Below are 13,434 nucleotides of genomic sequence, written 5' to 3'. Positions count from 1 at the left end.
TCTTTGACCAATAACCCTCATTTTATTGTTCATATTAAATTAAATCTGAAATTATTTGTAATAAAAAATATTACTAATAAATTGTTCAAATGTATTTCAAGTAATCTTATGTTTGTCATTGCTTTCACATTGTGTCACTGGTGTTACCTTGCGTCACTGGTATTACTTTATGGCATATTGGTGTTCTGGCATCAGAGTTGCCCAATTTAATTTAACATGGTTTTTGTATCTACCTAACTGTTGCTACATTCATTAGTAAACATTTTAAGGATATGATCATTCAACTTTGACGACTCAACCTCAATTATTTCTAACGTTACAAAAACCAATAGTATAAATGGAAAAGTGTCAGACAATAGAACGTTACACATGCATGTTTAAAGTAAATTATTACTAATCCAAACAATTTCTTAGTTTTATCATGAACCTTTTCTGTCTTTGATTATATATGCAAATTAAGACTGAAATTACATTCTAGAAAGCCTGAATTCTCATCTAAAATATAGGTAACACCAGTGACAAAAAGGCAGCACAAGCATTTTTTTAATGTAATATAGTAAAAATAAAAAATATGTTAAGCTGTCAATTATGTTGATTTATAATGTTAAGTGGTTAACTAATATCTGACTAAGTTTTGATTTAAAAAAGTAATTACAATTTCTCAAAGTTGGCTGTTCAAAAAGCCACCATTTTCATAGAATGACCCACATATGTCTTCACATTTTCCATTTCACAATTACATCATCAGAGTTTACACGGCATATGAATATGGGTTCATCTTCGGCAGTAGAACTAGGCTCTTGTACTGAGCTGTAGTGAACTGTCAAAAGAAGATTAAGTAAACAGTCCCATCTGCTGGATAGAAAGGAGCATGCAGCTCCTTCCGCAGGGAGGTAAAGTAGTCCAGCCTCTTGTTATGATCCTCGACGGAATCACGTGACATGTTCTTGTTTTGCGCATCCCGTTCCCCGCACAGCCCGTGGACTGAACGACTCCTCTCAATATCGCTGTGAAAATGGGGACACCTGAGAACCTGTCTGGCGGTACAGGTGGGCGAAGGGAGTCCCTCAGATTTGACCAGGATGCGTCCGCGACGGCCGTGGACATGGACACGGCAATTGTGCTTCTCGGAGCCGGCGTGACAGCTATCACACACCCGCTGCTGTACGTCAAACTGCTCATTCAGGTAGCTAGCTAGTTACTCTATTTAGCTAAATCTACATTGGTTTGAGTTATTCATTATTTTGCCAGCAAGCACGAGGGCCATCACTTTGAGGTCCCACTTTCAGGATTATGATTGGGGTGTTTGAGTTTGCTTGCCGGCTAGCTAGGGAGTTTGCGGTCAACATCTAACGTTCGCTTATTTATAAATGTTTTGGTATTTCACCCCCTTTTCTACCATATTTCGAACATGCTAGCTTGCTAACTAAACAACTAACGTCAGAGATGGCATCATCTCTAGTCCTGGCTTGGCCCACCCCCAGTCAAACCTCAAGCTTTGAGCATAGCCAATATCATCTCTCATAAGTATGTGTGTCTGGGGAGGACAGATAAAGCGAAATTGACATTATTTGCGTTTAATCCTAGCTACATTTGGTCAAATTCTCTGCGTGCCAGCCTGCCCTTTTCAGTACCTAACTATCCAAGATGCCACTTCTCTGTCAACTGCAAGTGCCAAGATCCTACCACTACAACTAGGGCCTAGCTACCTACGACAGCTATGAAAAATATATCAAAATGATTCCCCTTCAGTATGCCAGCTTGCTTCCAGTGAGTTGTGTGTGCTTTCAGATTGGACATGAGCCCCTCACCCCAACTGTCGGAACCACCATGTTTGGGAGGAAAGTGTTGTACCTACCTGGATTCTTCTCCTATGGTGTGTGAGTCTTGCTCATGGGTTATCATCCTTTGTCACCCTGTATATGGGGAATACGAGTTGACAGGACTGTGATGGCTATCTGTCGGTCCACAGCACAGCACATCGTAAGGGTTGATGGAAAGATGGGACTCTTCCGAGGTCTATCCCCTCGTATAATGTCCAGTGCCATCTCCACCATGGTCCGGAGTAAAGTCAAACAGGTAAGGGAATCCTAAACCCAGAGGAGTGGTAGTTCATAATCACTCATAACTGCAGCTGCTCTCAATAGGTTTTTGAAACTCGCCACTCTGGCCACAAAAGCCTATAATCCAACCAATCATTGGAGCTTGCCAATGTGTAGTCAGTGTCCTTATCAAATGAGAGAGACACGTGTAATTGTATAATGCATTTGTGACAGTATGTGGGAAGAACCCCGTATATCAAGTTATTTAAGCCCTTCTTTTTCCTCTCCAGGCCGTCCCAGCAGAGCAGGCGGAGCATGTATCGAACAGAGACGACTTGAAGACCTCCCTCAGGAAAGTGATGAAAGAGGTGAGAGGTCGAAGTGTGATAGGGAGCATAATATGAAAATATAAAATGTCAAGTGTGTCCATGTGAAGCCAGTTGAGTTTATTAGGTTGGAGTGAATTCATTCCATTTTCTAGACATTCTGGTCTGGAAGTATTATGATTACGATATCCATATAATGTGTATGTGTGTGTACGCACGCACAAAACTTCTATTTCCGTGACATGGACTATCCAGGTGAAAGCCATGATCCCTTATTGATGCCACTTGTTAAATCCACTTCAATCAGTGTAGATGAAGGGGAGGAGACCGGTTAAAGAAGGATTCTTAAGCTTTGAGACAATTGAGACGTGTGTGCCATTCGTAGGGTGAATGGTCAAGACAAAAGATTTAAGTGCCTTTGAACGGGGTATGGTAGTAGGTGCCAGGCGCACTGGTTTGTGTCAACTGCCACGCTGTTGATTTTTCACGCTCAACAGTTTTCTGTGTGCATCAAGAATGGTCCAACACTCAAAGGACATCCAACCAACTTGACACAACTGTGGGAAGCATTGGAGTCAACATGGGCCAGCATCCCTGTGAAACATTTTGGACACCTTGTAGAGTCCATGCCCAGATTAATTGAGGCTGGTCCGAGGGCGAAAGGGGAGGGGTGCAACTCAATATTAGGAAGGTGTTCCTACTGTTTGGTATACTCAGTGTATTATTTAAGTAAACACATCAATACAGTAACTTTTGAATGATAGCATGGACTTCTAATATATGTATAATACCTGTAATACGATATTCATAAATACCCTCTTATGTTGTGGTTAATGATATATAACATTGTTGTGCAGTTCTATATTTGCTGGTCTTATTTTTAGTGTTCGCAATAGATTCCAGTGTTTCCTACTTGGTCATTTCTGAACGGTTTAGATGTAGCAGTTTTGCATAGCTATGCCCACTGATACTTGGCACAGTTTGATTTCCTCTTTCTCTCACTCAAGACCTCACATGAGATGGTCATCCAGTGCCTGTCCAGAATAGCCACTCATCCCTTCCATGGTAAATCCTGCCGATTGTCTGTCTGTTTATTTTCTTTATTGGAGTTTATAGCTTTGTTTTTTAATTCAGACTAGCTAGGTTTCCATCCAATATGCCACAGATTTTCATGCAAATATTCAAAAATCCACATAGAAAAAATATGAGAATTTTGAGTTTCCATCAAACTGGCATGTTGTGGATAAAAAGCTGTGCTTGATGACGTAGTGCACATAAAAAGCACTTTTGAGCTTAAGTTTCCAACTACCGAATAAAAATCAGAAGTTCAATGTGTTTACATCGCATTTTCAACTCTACTGATGGCTTTGTCACAGAAACTGTTGCGATAAATAGCCATCTTGCCCAATCTGTTTTCGGCATATGCTCTCTAGTCTAGACAGTGGCCGCCAAGAAATTTGACAGGGTAGGTTATATGATGAGAAATGGATAAGATAAATATTATTTTTATTTGATAATGGAAGCCCAGCAACGATCATCATGTCACCAGCTTTCAAATAATACCCTCGATATTTATTGGAAATTTGAATCTCATCACTGTGCACTTTTAACTACAAATGAAAAAGTTAATCATAGATTATTTAATCTGCCTATAAACTTTTCATGCTTTTTCCACATCGTGGTGGGCTATAGGGTACAGCGTAACATATCATCACATGAATCCAAGTTTACTTCAACATTATTGTTATTATATATTTGTAAATATATATATATGTATATGTATATGTATATGTATATATATATGTATGTATATATATATGTATATATATATGTGTATATGTATGTATGTATGTATGTATGTATGTATATATATATATATATATATATATATATATATATATATATATATATATATATATATATATATATATATATATATATATATATATATATATATATATATATATATATATATATATGTATATGTGTGTGTATATATATGTTGTAAACTGTCTTGTTCAAAACATATTGATACAACAGTAGCTAAGATGTGGAGAATTCTGTCCGTAATAAAGCGCTGCTCTACCTTCTTAATAGCACTATCAACAAGGCAGGTCCAACAGGCCCTAATTTTGTCACACCTGGACTGCTGATCAAGTGCCACAAAAAGGGACTTAAGAAAATTGCAATTAGCTCTAAACAGGGCAGCACAGCTGGCCCTTGGATGTGCATGGAGAGCTAATATTAAGAATATGCATGTCAATCTCTCCTGGCTCAAAGTGGAGAAGAAATGTACTTCATTACTACTTGTATTTATGAGAGGTTGAAAGCACCAAGCTGTCTGTTTGAACTACTGGCACACATCTCAGACACCCATGCATACCCCACAAGACATGCCACAAGAGGTCTCTTCACAGTCCCCAAGTCCAGAACAGACTTTGGGAGGTGCACAGTACTACATAGAGCCACGACTACACGGAACTCTATTCCACATCAAGTAACTGATGCAGCAGTAAAATTTGATTTAAAAAAACAAACAGATAAAAATAAACCTTATGGAACAGCGGGGACTGTGAGGCAACACAAACAGGCACAGTAACATGCATACACATACATGATAACATACGCAGTACACGCACACATGGACTTTGTACTTTAGATATGTGGTAGTGGTGGGGTAGGGGCCTGAGGGCACACAGTGTGTTGTGAATGTATTGTAATGTTTTTAAAATTGTATAAGCTGCCTTCATTTTGCTGGACCCCAGGAAGAGTAGATCCTGCCTTGGCAGTAGATAATGGGGATCCATAATAAATACAAATCACACATCGTTGCTATTTGCATAGTTAGCCTCAGGCAAATCTTGCAATTCTTTAGCCATTCCTGAACTTGCTACCAAAAACTAGCTACATATGCACCAAAATAAAGGATCTAATGATTGTCTCTTTGCAGCAAAATCTGAACTGGGATGGTTGTATTATACAGTATATAACATTCTATTGGTTGCAAGATATAATTATTTAAATAAAAAAACTTTTGAATCAGTTCATAAACCATGTGCATAGAATCGGTACATCAAATCTCTTCCCAACTATTTTGCAATCTATATGGCATAGCTGTCATTTTTCTGGTCCTTAAGTGAAACTGGTATAGTTTTTTATTCATAACAATTTTCTTTAATCAATTTTGGTCGTTAATGAGGATCGGACCCTTTTTTTCAGTCTCCGCCTAAAATGACATACCCAATTCTAACTGCCTGTAGCTCAGGACCTGAAGCAAGGATACACATATTCTTGATACCATTTGAAAGGAAACACTGAAGTTTGTGGAAATGTGAAATTAACTCAGTTCCTATATTTGAATATACAAATTAATTTTATCAAACAAAACTAAGCTACATTTTTATCTCTGGGACCCCCAGGATGACAAATTAGAGCAAGATTACTGATTGTAACTACATTATTTACCTCCAGAGGTATTGTTTTATTGTTGTGCACTTTCCTCAAACAATAGCATAGTATTTTTTCACTGTAATAGCTACTGTAAATTGGACAGCACAGTTAGATTAACCATTTAAGCTTTCTGCACTTACAGCGACATTCTAGGCGCATTAGTGCATGTTAGCAACAACCGTCCCGGTGTAGAGACACCGATCCCGTAGAGGTTAATGCAGGGCCGACAGACAAGGTCCTAACATTTTCCTCTTCCATTTTTGTGGCAATGCTGCAATTAGTTGGCAGTGGTGTAAAAATACTTTCAAGTACTACCAAAGTATTTTTTTTGGGGTATCTGTACTTTACTTTACTATTTATATTTTTTACAAATTGTATTTTTACTTCACTTCGTTCCTAAAGATAATAATGTACTTTTTACTCCATACATTTTCCCTGAAACTCAAAAGTACTCATTACGTTTTGAATGGCTACCATAACAGGAAAATGGTCCAGTTCACACACTTATCAAGAGAACATCTCTGCTCGTCCCTATTGCCTCTGATCTGGCAGACTCACTAAACACAAATGCTTTGTTTGTGTTTAGTCCCTGTGCCCAAGGAAGCGAAGGTAACCAGCCTAAATGATTACCACCCCGTAGCACTCGCGTCAGTAGCCATGAAGTGCTATGAAAGGCTGGTCATGGCTCACATCAACAGCATCCTCCTGGATAACCTACACCCACTCCAATTTGCATACCGCCCCAACAGATCCACAGATGACGCATTCTCAATCGCTCTTCATGCTTCCCTTTCCCACCTGGACAAAAGGAACACCTATGTGAGAATGCTGTTCATTGACTACAGCTCAGCATTCAACACCATAGTGCCCACAAAGCTAATCACTAAGCTATGGACCCTGGGACTAAACACCTCCCTCTGCAACTGGATCCTGGACTTCCTAATGGGCTGCCCCCAGGTGGTAAGGGTAGGCAACAACACGTCTGGCACGCTGATCCTCAACACTGGAGCCCATCAGGGGTGTGTACTTAGTCCCCTCCTGTACTCCCTGCTCACCCACGACTGCGTGGCCAAACACGACTCCAACACCATCATAAAGTTTGCTGACGACACAACAGTGGTATGTATGCCTGATCACCGACAACTTTGAGTCAGCCTATAGGGAGGAGGTCAGAGAACTGGCAGTGTGGTGCCAGGCCAACAACCTCTCCCTCAATGTGAGGCAAGACAAAGTAGCTGATTGTGGACTACAGGAAAAGGAGGACCGAACAAGCCCCCATTAACATCGACGGAGCTGTAGTGGAGCGGGTCGAGAGTTGCAAGTTCCTTGGTGTCCACATTACCAACAAACTATCATGGTCCAAACACACCAAGACAGTTGTGAAGAGTACACAACAACACCTTTTCCCCCTCAGGAGACTGAAAAGATTTGGCATGGGTCCCCAGATCCTCAAAGTTATTCTGCTGCTCAATTGAGAGCATCCTGACTGGTTGCATCACTGCCTAATATGACAATTGCTCGGCCTCCAACTGCAAGGCACTACAGAGGGCAGTGCGAACGGCCCAGGGGCCAAGCTTCCTGCCATCCAGGACCTCTATACCAGGCGGTGTTAGAGGAAAGCCCTAAAAATGTTCAAAGACTCCAGCCACCCGAGTCATAGACTGTTTTCTCTGCTACCGTACGGCAAGCGGTACTTGGGGGTATGTTGATTTTAGAGGCTTCATTTAAACTTTGTCTGGTTTCTACATATAACCACATTTTTGTCAGTTCAAAACAGAGCTACTCACTCCCCATCTGTCCTATCGGTACACGCATGCTCCTCCTTTTATGGTTATTATATCAGTAGTTGAGCATAACAGCGTTTCCACTGCAATTGTCACGTAAATAATTCGGATATTTTGCTGACAAATTTGCCGTTTCCATCAGGCCTGCCGTGAGTTTTTTTTTCTAATTCATCCGCATGAGTTGGTTGGATGGAAACCTGGTTAGTGTAGTTTTCTAGTAGCAGTTATCTTAAGATTTGCTGGTCTCGTTCATTTGTTAGCTCTCAGATTTGGTTTCTTTGTGATGTCCTGCAGATAACACCGTTTGCTCCCCTGACGTTGTTGTCCTGTCTTTCAGTGATCTCCGTGCGATGCATGGCTCAGTTTGTGGGGAGAGAAGTCAAGTACAGGTAAGGTGTGACACATGCAAGCATACCTCAGATACTGAATGCAAATTAACAAAGGGAGTTGTTGACTTGACTCGGTTACCTTACAGTTTCTCAGTGTGTCATGGTAGTTCATCTAACACTTGGCATGAATGTCATAATTGACAAGAAAGTGTCCATTTCATTACTGCAACTTCATGACTCCATTGACAGTGACATGGAACAATACAGAATGTTTATTCCAAAATTCTAAGCGGTCTACATTAGTTGAAGTAATAGAATGGATAGCTTAGTTTAATTAGAGGCACTCAGAGGTTCTAAACATGTAGTTGTAAAAGATTAACACTTGGGTGATTTGTGTTTAATTTGAAGTTTTCATCTTGGTTTCCTCTGGGATTGACTTTGACAGGGGGCTGTTCAGCAGCATCACCAAAATCTTCAACGATGAGGGCATTGGGGGATTCTTTGTGTAAGTAATGCTTTTTTTATTCCACTTTGTAAAGTAATTTAATTTCTTACTAGTCAGACTTTGTAAGTAGGAGAAGTGAGACATTCTTTGTCATTAAGTGTAATTCTTACTGACATCACCCTAATGGTAGTGTGAATCTCCTAGTTTGTGTAGCACAGTGGTCACCAACATTTTCTGAGTCAAGATCACTTTCTGAGTCAAAATGCATGCTGAGATCTGCCACTCTGATTTTTTAATTAACATGACTTAAAAAATGTAAGCCTATGCAACATTAACAAATTAAAAACAGTTCTGTAGCAATTAGGTTTGTGCAGTAAGCTATAGGTCCAATACATTATCACCACATACCGGCTTTGCTTGAATTTACCTGCCAATGCATTGTTGTTCAGGACATTTTTTGAAATTATATTTCACATTTTGAGTTGGGCTATCTGATCACACCGGTAATAGAACCATTGTTGTATTACTTGTAAGGCACAGCTGAGTGAGCATACATTTAAGTAATTTGCTTTTTATTTTACTGGGCTGATGGTGCCTGCATCTGATGGTCAGTCTCAGCGGAGGGAGAGAGCAGCAGACTGAGGGTCCGTCTCTCAATATCCCTCCGCTCTCCCTTTCCTCCACTGACACTGACCAAAGGGGACACAGTCTTCCAGCTGATGGAAAAACTTGAGCCGCACTGCATTATTTCTGCCTTATGCACAAATTCATGTTGTTACTCCTATGAACAGAGAAATGAAATATATGATATTAAAAAAATATAATAACAACAACGCAAGCCTATAGCTACACTTTCCTACTCATACATTACTGCTGCAGTGCTTTGTTGTAGCGCTGAGTGGAAATAGGAAGAACATGCATTTTATGGGTTATAAAAGTGTTGAATACAAAGTTGACAGTGCTAAGTAAGAACTTGAAACATGAACTCACTCATAAAAACAGCAGCTCTTTGCTGTATTCATTGACAGTCTCTCTCTAGTTAAGGTTTTAAACATTTTGAAATCTCACAGTATCAATTTTGCCGTAGCTTTCTTGTATGCCTGCTACGTTACTGCAGACTCTGTCATCTGAGCAATCTGATTGGCCAGCGGTGGCATAGTGCACTTGATTTACCTCTCCAGGCCCACCTGGAAGGCAGAGTTTGTACCTTCAGACACATGAAATGGCAACGGTTTGCCTACCCGGCACGCAGGGCAGCTGAATTGGCTGCACCTACCAACAACAGCCCGAGACTAATGCAAAAAAATAGGAATAAAAGGCTTTATCGTTGAGTTTTGTACAGGAATGCCTTGGAGATCGACAAGTCGATCGCGATCCACAAGTTGGTGACCACTGGTGTAGCACTATAGGTGAGGGACATTATTATCCTTGGTGTTAGGGCTGAGACCTCACGATACGATGTTATGACAATACTTAGGTGCCAATACGATATGTATTGCGATTCTATATGTATTGCTATTCGATACTGCGATTTTATTGCAATTTGATGTTCCAAACATATATTGCTCACTATGGGCCCGATCCCAACTTAGGAATTGATGCCTTCCCTATACTCGCCTTTCCTACACACTTCTCAGAATTTGGTATTCAGACGTACCTTTTTCAGTCACGTAACGCGCTCTGCAGGTGTGGCTACCTTGCGCGCTCTCAATACATTTCATTCAACTGCTAGTTGAAGTTTTCATTCAATGGGGTTTTGAGTACATTTATCTTAAGCCATTGCTTTTAATACGATGTACCTTTTTAATTAGAATTTTGTCAACAGACTCAGTAGAATACATTGAGAGAACGCGATCAGAATATTAGGGATGGATGAAAGAAAGCCATCTATGCGTATTCGTCTTCGTTTCAGTACGCACTGGCAGATTTAAAAATACTCTGATCTAGTAGATTATTTAGGCACATTTTAGGGTTAGTAAAGTATACAAAAAAAATACAGTGGTTTGATTCATCCTGAAAGTTGTCATATTCAAGTTCAATTCATAAAATATTGGAAGGTGGAAAAAAGTGTTCAATAGGGGTTGAACTATAGTCCTATAAATCCACCCTAATTCTCACTAATCATGGAACTGTATGACAACGGTCCAGTTGTTGTGAACCGTGCGCCAGGTTCTAGGTTTAACCTGCTACATGTGGTCTGAGTTCCATAATCATAGGCTACATGTCCCAAATGATTGCACAACGTTAGCCTAATATGACCCACTAATGCCAGGAACTTACAAGGATGTGACAGAGGAAAGAACGCTAAACTGAATGGAATAGAGTGATGCATAAATAAATGTATGTGGGTATTACTGACGGTGGCTCCTGATTGTGGCTAATATTTATGTCAGAATACGACGTGAGACACAGTGGTGGATTTAGGGAAAGGCGACATAGGCAGCCACCCAGGGCGGCATCTTGCCGGGGCGGCACGGGGCGCCCGCACAAAACTTTTTTGGAATGGAGACATTTAAGCGATCGGTTTTCTATCGCTCATTTCCGCATCACGTTAATGATATCATGTCACCGTGTAGGATTGTGGAACAAGCTATAGGATGACAAATACCAGAGTTTTGCCTCAGGTGCAGTCGACTAGCGCTAGCTAATGCCAAAAATAATACACTGAACAAAAATACAAACGCAACATGTAAAGTGTCGGTCCCATGTTTCATGAGCTGAAATAAAAGATCCCTGACATATTCCATATGCACAGCTTATTTCCCTCACGTTGTGTGCACCAATGTATTTACATCCCTGTTAGTGAGCATTTCTCCTTTGTCAATATAATCTATCCACCTGACAGGTGTAGGCATATCAACAAGCAGATTAAACAGCATGATCATTACACAGGTGCACCCTGTTCTGGTGACAATAAAAGGCCACTTTAAAATGTGTAGTTTTGTCACAAAACACAATACCACAGATGTCTCAAGAGTGTGCAATTGGCATTTTTTAAATTTTTAACATTTTTTATTTCACCTTTATTTAACCAGGTAGGCTAGTTGAGAACAAGTTCTCATTTGCAACTGCGACCTGGCCAAGATAAAGCATAGCAGTGTGAACAGACAACACAGAGTTACACATGGAGTAAACAATTAACAAATCAATAACACAGTAGAAAAATAAAGAAAAACCGTCTATATACATTGTGTGCAAAAGGCATGAGGAGGTAGGCGAATAATTAAAATTTTGCAGATTAACACTGGAGTGATAAATGATCAGATGGTCATGTACAGGTGTGCAAAAGAGCAGAAAAGTAAATAAATATAAACAGTATGGGGATGAGGTAGGTAAATTGGGTGGGCTATTTACCGATAGACTATGTACAGCTGCAGCGATCGGTTAGCTGCTCAGATAGCAGATGTTTGAAGTTGGTGAGGGAGATAAAAGTCTCCAACTTCAGCGATTTTTGCAATTCGTTCCAGTCACAGGCAGCAGAGAACTGGAACGAAAGGCGGCCAAATGAGGTGTTGGCTTTAGGGATGATCAGTGAGATACACCTGCTGGAGCGCGTGCTACAGGTGGGTGTTGCCATCGTGACCAGTGAACTGAGATAAGGCCGAGCTTTACCTAGCATGGACTTGTAGATGACCTGGAGCCAGTGGGTCTGGCGATGAATATGTAGCGAGGGCCAGCCGACTAGAGCATACAGGTCGCAGTGGTGGGTGGTATAAGGTGCTTTAGTAACAAAACGGATGGCACTGTGATAAACTGCATCCAGTTTGCTGAGTAGAGTATTGGAAGCTATTTTGTAGATGACATCGCCGAAGTCGAGGATCGGTAGGATAGTCAGTTTTACTAGGGTAAGTTTGGCGGCGTGAGTGAAGGAGGCTTTGTTGCGGAATAGAAAGCCGACTCTAGATTTGATTTTAGATTGGAGATGTTTGATATGAGTCTGGAAGGAGAGTTTACAGTCTGCCCAGACACCTAGGTACTTATAGATGTCCACATATTCTAGGTCGGAACCATCCAGGTTGGTGATGCTAGTCGGGCGTGCGGGTGCAGGCAGCGAACGGATGAAAAGCATGCATTTGGTTTTACTAGCATTTAAGAGCAGTTGGAGGCCACGGAAGGAGTGTTGTATGGCGTTGAAGCTCGTTTGTAGGTTAGATAGCACAGTGTCCAAGGAAGGGCCGAAAGTATACAGAATGGTGTCGTCTGCGTAGATCATGGAATCGCCCGCAGCAAGAGCAGCAAGAGCAACATCATTGATATATACAGAGAAAAGGAATGTCCACCAGAGCTGTTGCCAGAGATTTGCATGTTAATTTCTCTACCATAAGCCGCCTCCAACATTGTTTTAGAGAATTTGTAATAAAGCCCTTTTGTGGGGAAAATATTATTCTGATTGGCTGGGCTCCCCAGTGGGTGGGCCTATGCCCTCCCAGGCCCACCCATGGCTGCACCCCTGCCCAGTCACGTAAAATCCATAGATTAGAGCCTATTTTATTTATTTGAATTGACTGATTTCCTTTTATATGAACTGTAACTCAGTGAAATTGTAGCATGCTATGTTTATATTTTTGTTCAGTATGTGCCTTCAGAAAGTATTCATACTTTCAGACTTTCATTTTGTATTACTTTAAAACAATTCTAAAAACATAATTCCATCGGGGTCTAGGGTACAGACATCCCAAGTATTCCGGATAGCACCGACCACCAAACAACAGTCTCTTCCTGGTACACACTTGCATTAAAGGGTGACTACACCCATAATCAACATTTAAAAAAAAAAAAAAAATCCCAGACCTCAGAAATAGTCTCCTGATGTGATTTAAACATTGTTGTGGACTTAGAACTTCAAATGTTTTGTTTTTTAGCAAAAACCTGGAAACACTGAAATCTGTAAAAATGTAACGGTGAAAACGGAATTTGGGGGAAAAAATTACGTAATCAAACAAAAAATACAACTGATTTTATAGGGCCCTAGGTAAGAATCAATATTCCTGGTTCAAAACCATTGACATTGTTTTGTTTGGATCTGTACTGTATTTATGTCCTTTCCCCTTATTGGAT

At 40.5% G+C, this 13,434-nt stretch overlaps 1 protein-coding gene across 2 annotated transcripts in view; it reads left to right on the top strand.

The window, feature by feature from the left end:
- Positions 1–939: 939 nt before the first annotated feature.
- LOC139368339 (mitochondrial carrier homolog 1-like) overlaps positions 940–13,434 on the top strand; it is a 31,865-nt gene continuing 19,370 nt past the window's right edge. For both annotated transcript variants that reach the window (XR_011626949.1, XM_071107101.1), the window contains exons 1-7: positions 940–1,186; positions 1,792–1,876; positions 1,973–2,079; positions 2,333–2,410; positions 3,376–3,433; positions 7,940–7,991; positions 8,377–8,436. Coding sequence is in view for 1 of the 2 variants with exons in the window: in XM_071107101.1 (XP_070963202.1) it covers positions 1,016–1,186; positions 1,792–1,876; positions 1,973–2,079; positions 2,333–2,410; positions 3,376–3,433; positions 7,940–7,991; positions 8,377–8,436 (611 nt within the window). In the remaining variant the exon portion in view is untranslated. The remainder of the gene's footprint in view (positions 1,187–1,791; positions 1,877–1,972; positions 2,080–2,332; positions 2,411–3,375; positions 3,434–7,939; positions 7,992–8,376; positions 8,437–13,434) is intronic.

This window comes from Oncorhynchus clarkii, chromosome 16 (assembly GCF_045791955.1).
Source record: "Oncorhynchus clarkii lewisi isolate Uvic-CL-2024 chromosome 16, UVic_Ocla_1.0, whole genome shotgun sequence".
Taxonomy (NCBI): domain Eukaryota; kingdom Metazoa; phylum Chordata; class Actinopteri; order Salmoniformes; family Salmonidae; genus Oncorhynchus; species Oncorhynchus clarkii.
The sequence above is the reverse complement of the archived record's forward strand: the minus strand, read 5'-3'. Positions and strand labels throughout refer to the sequence as shown.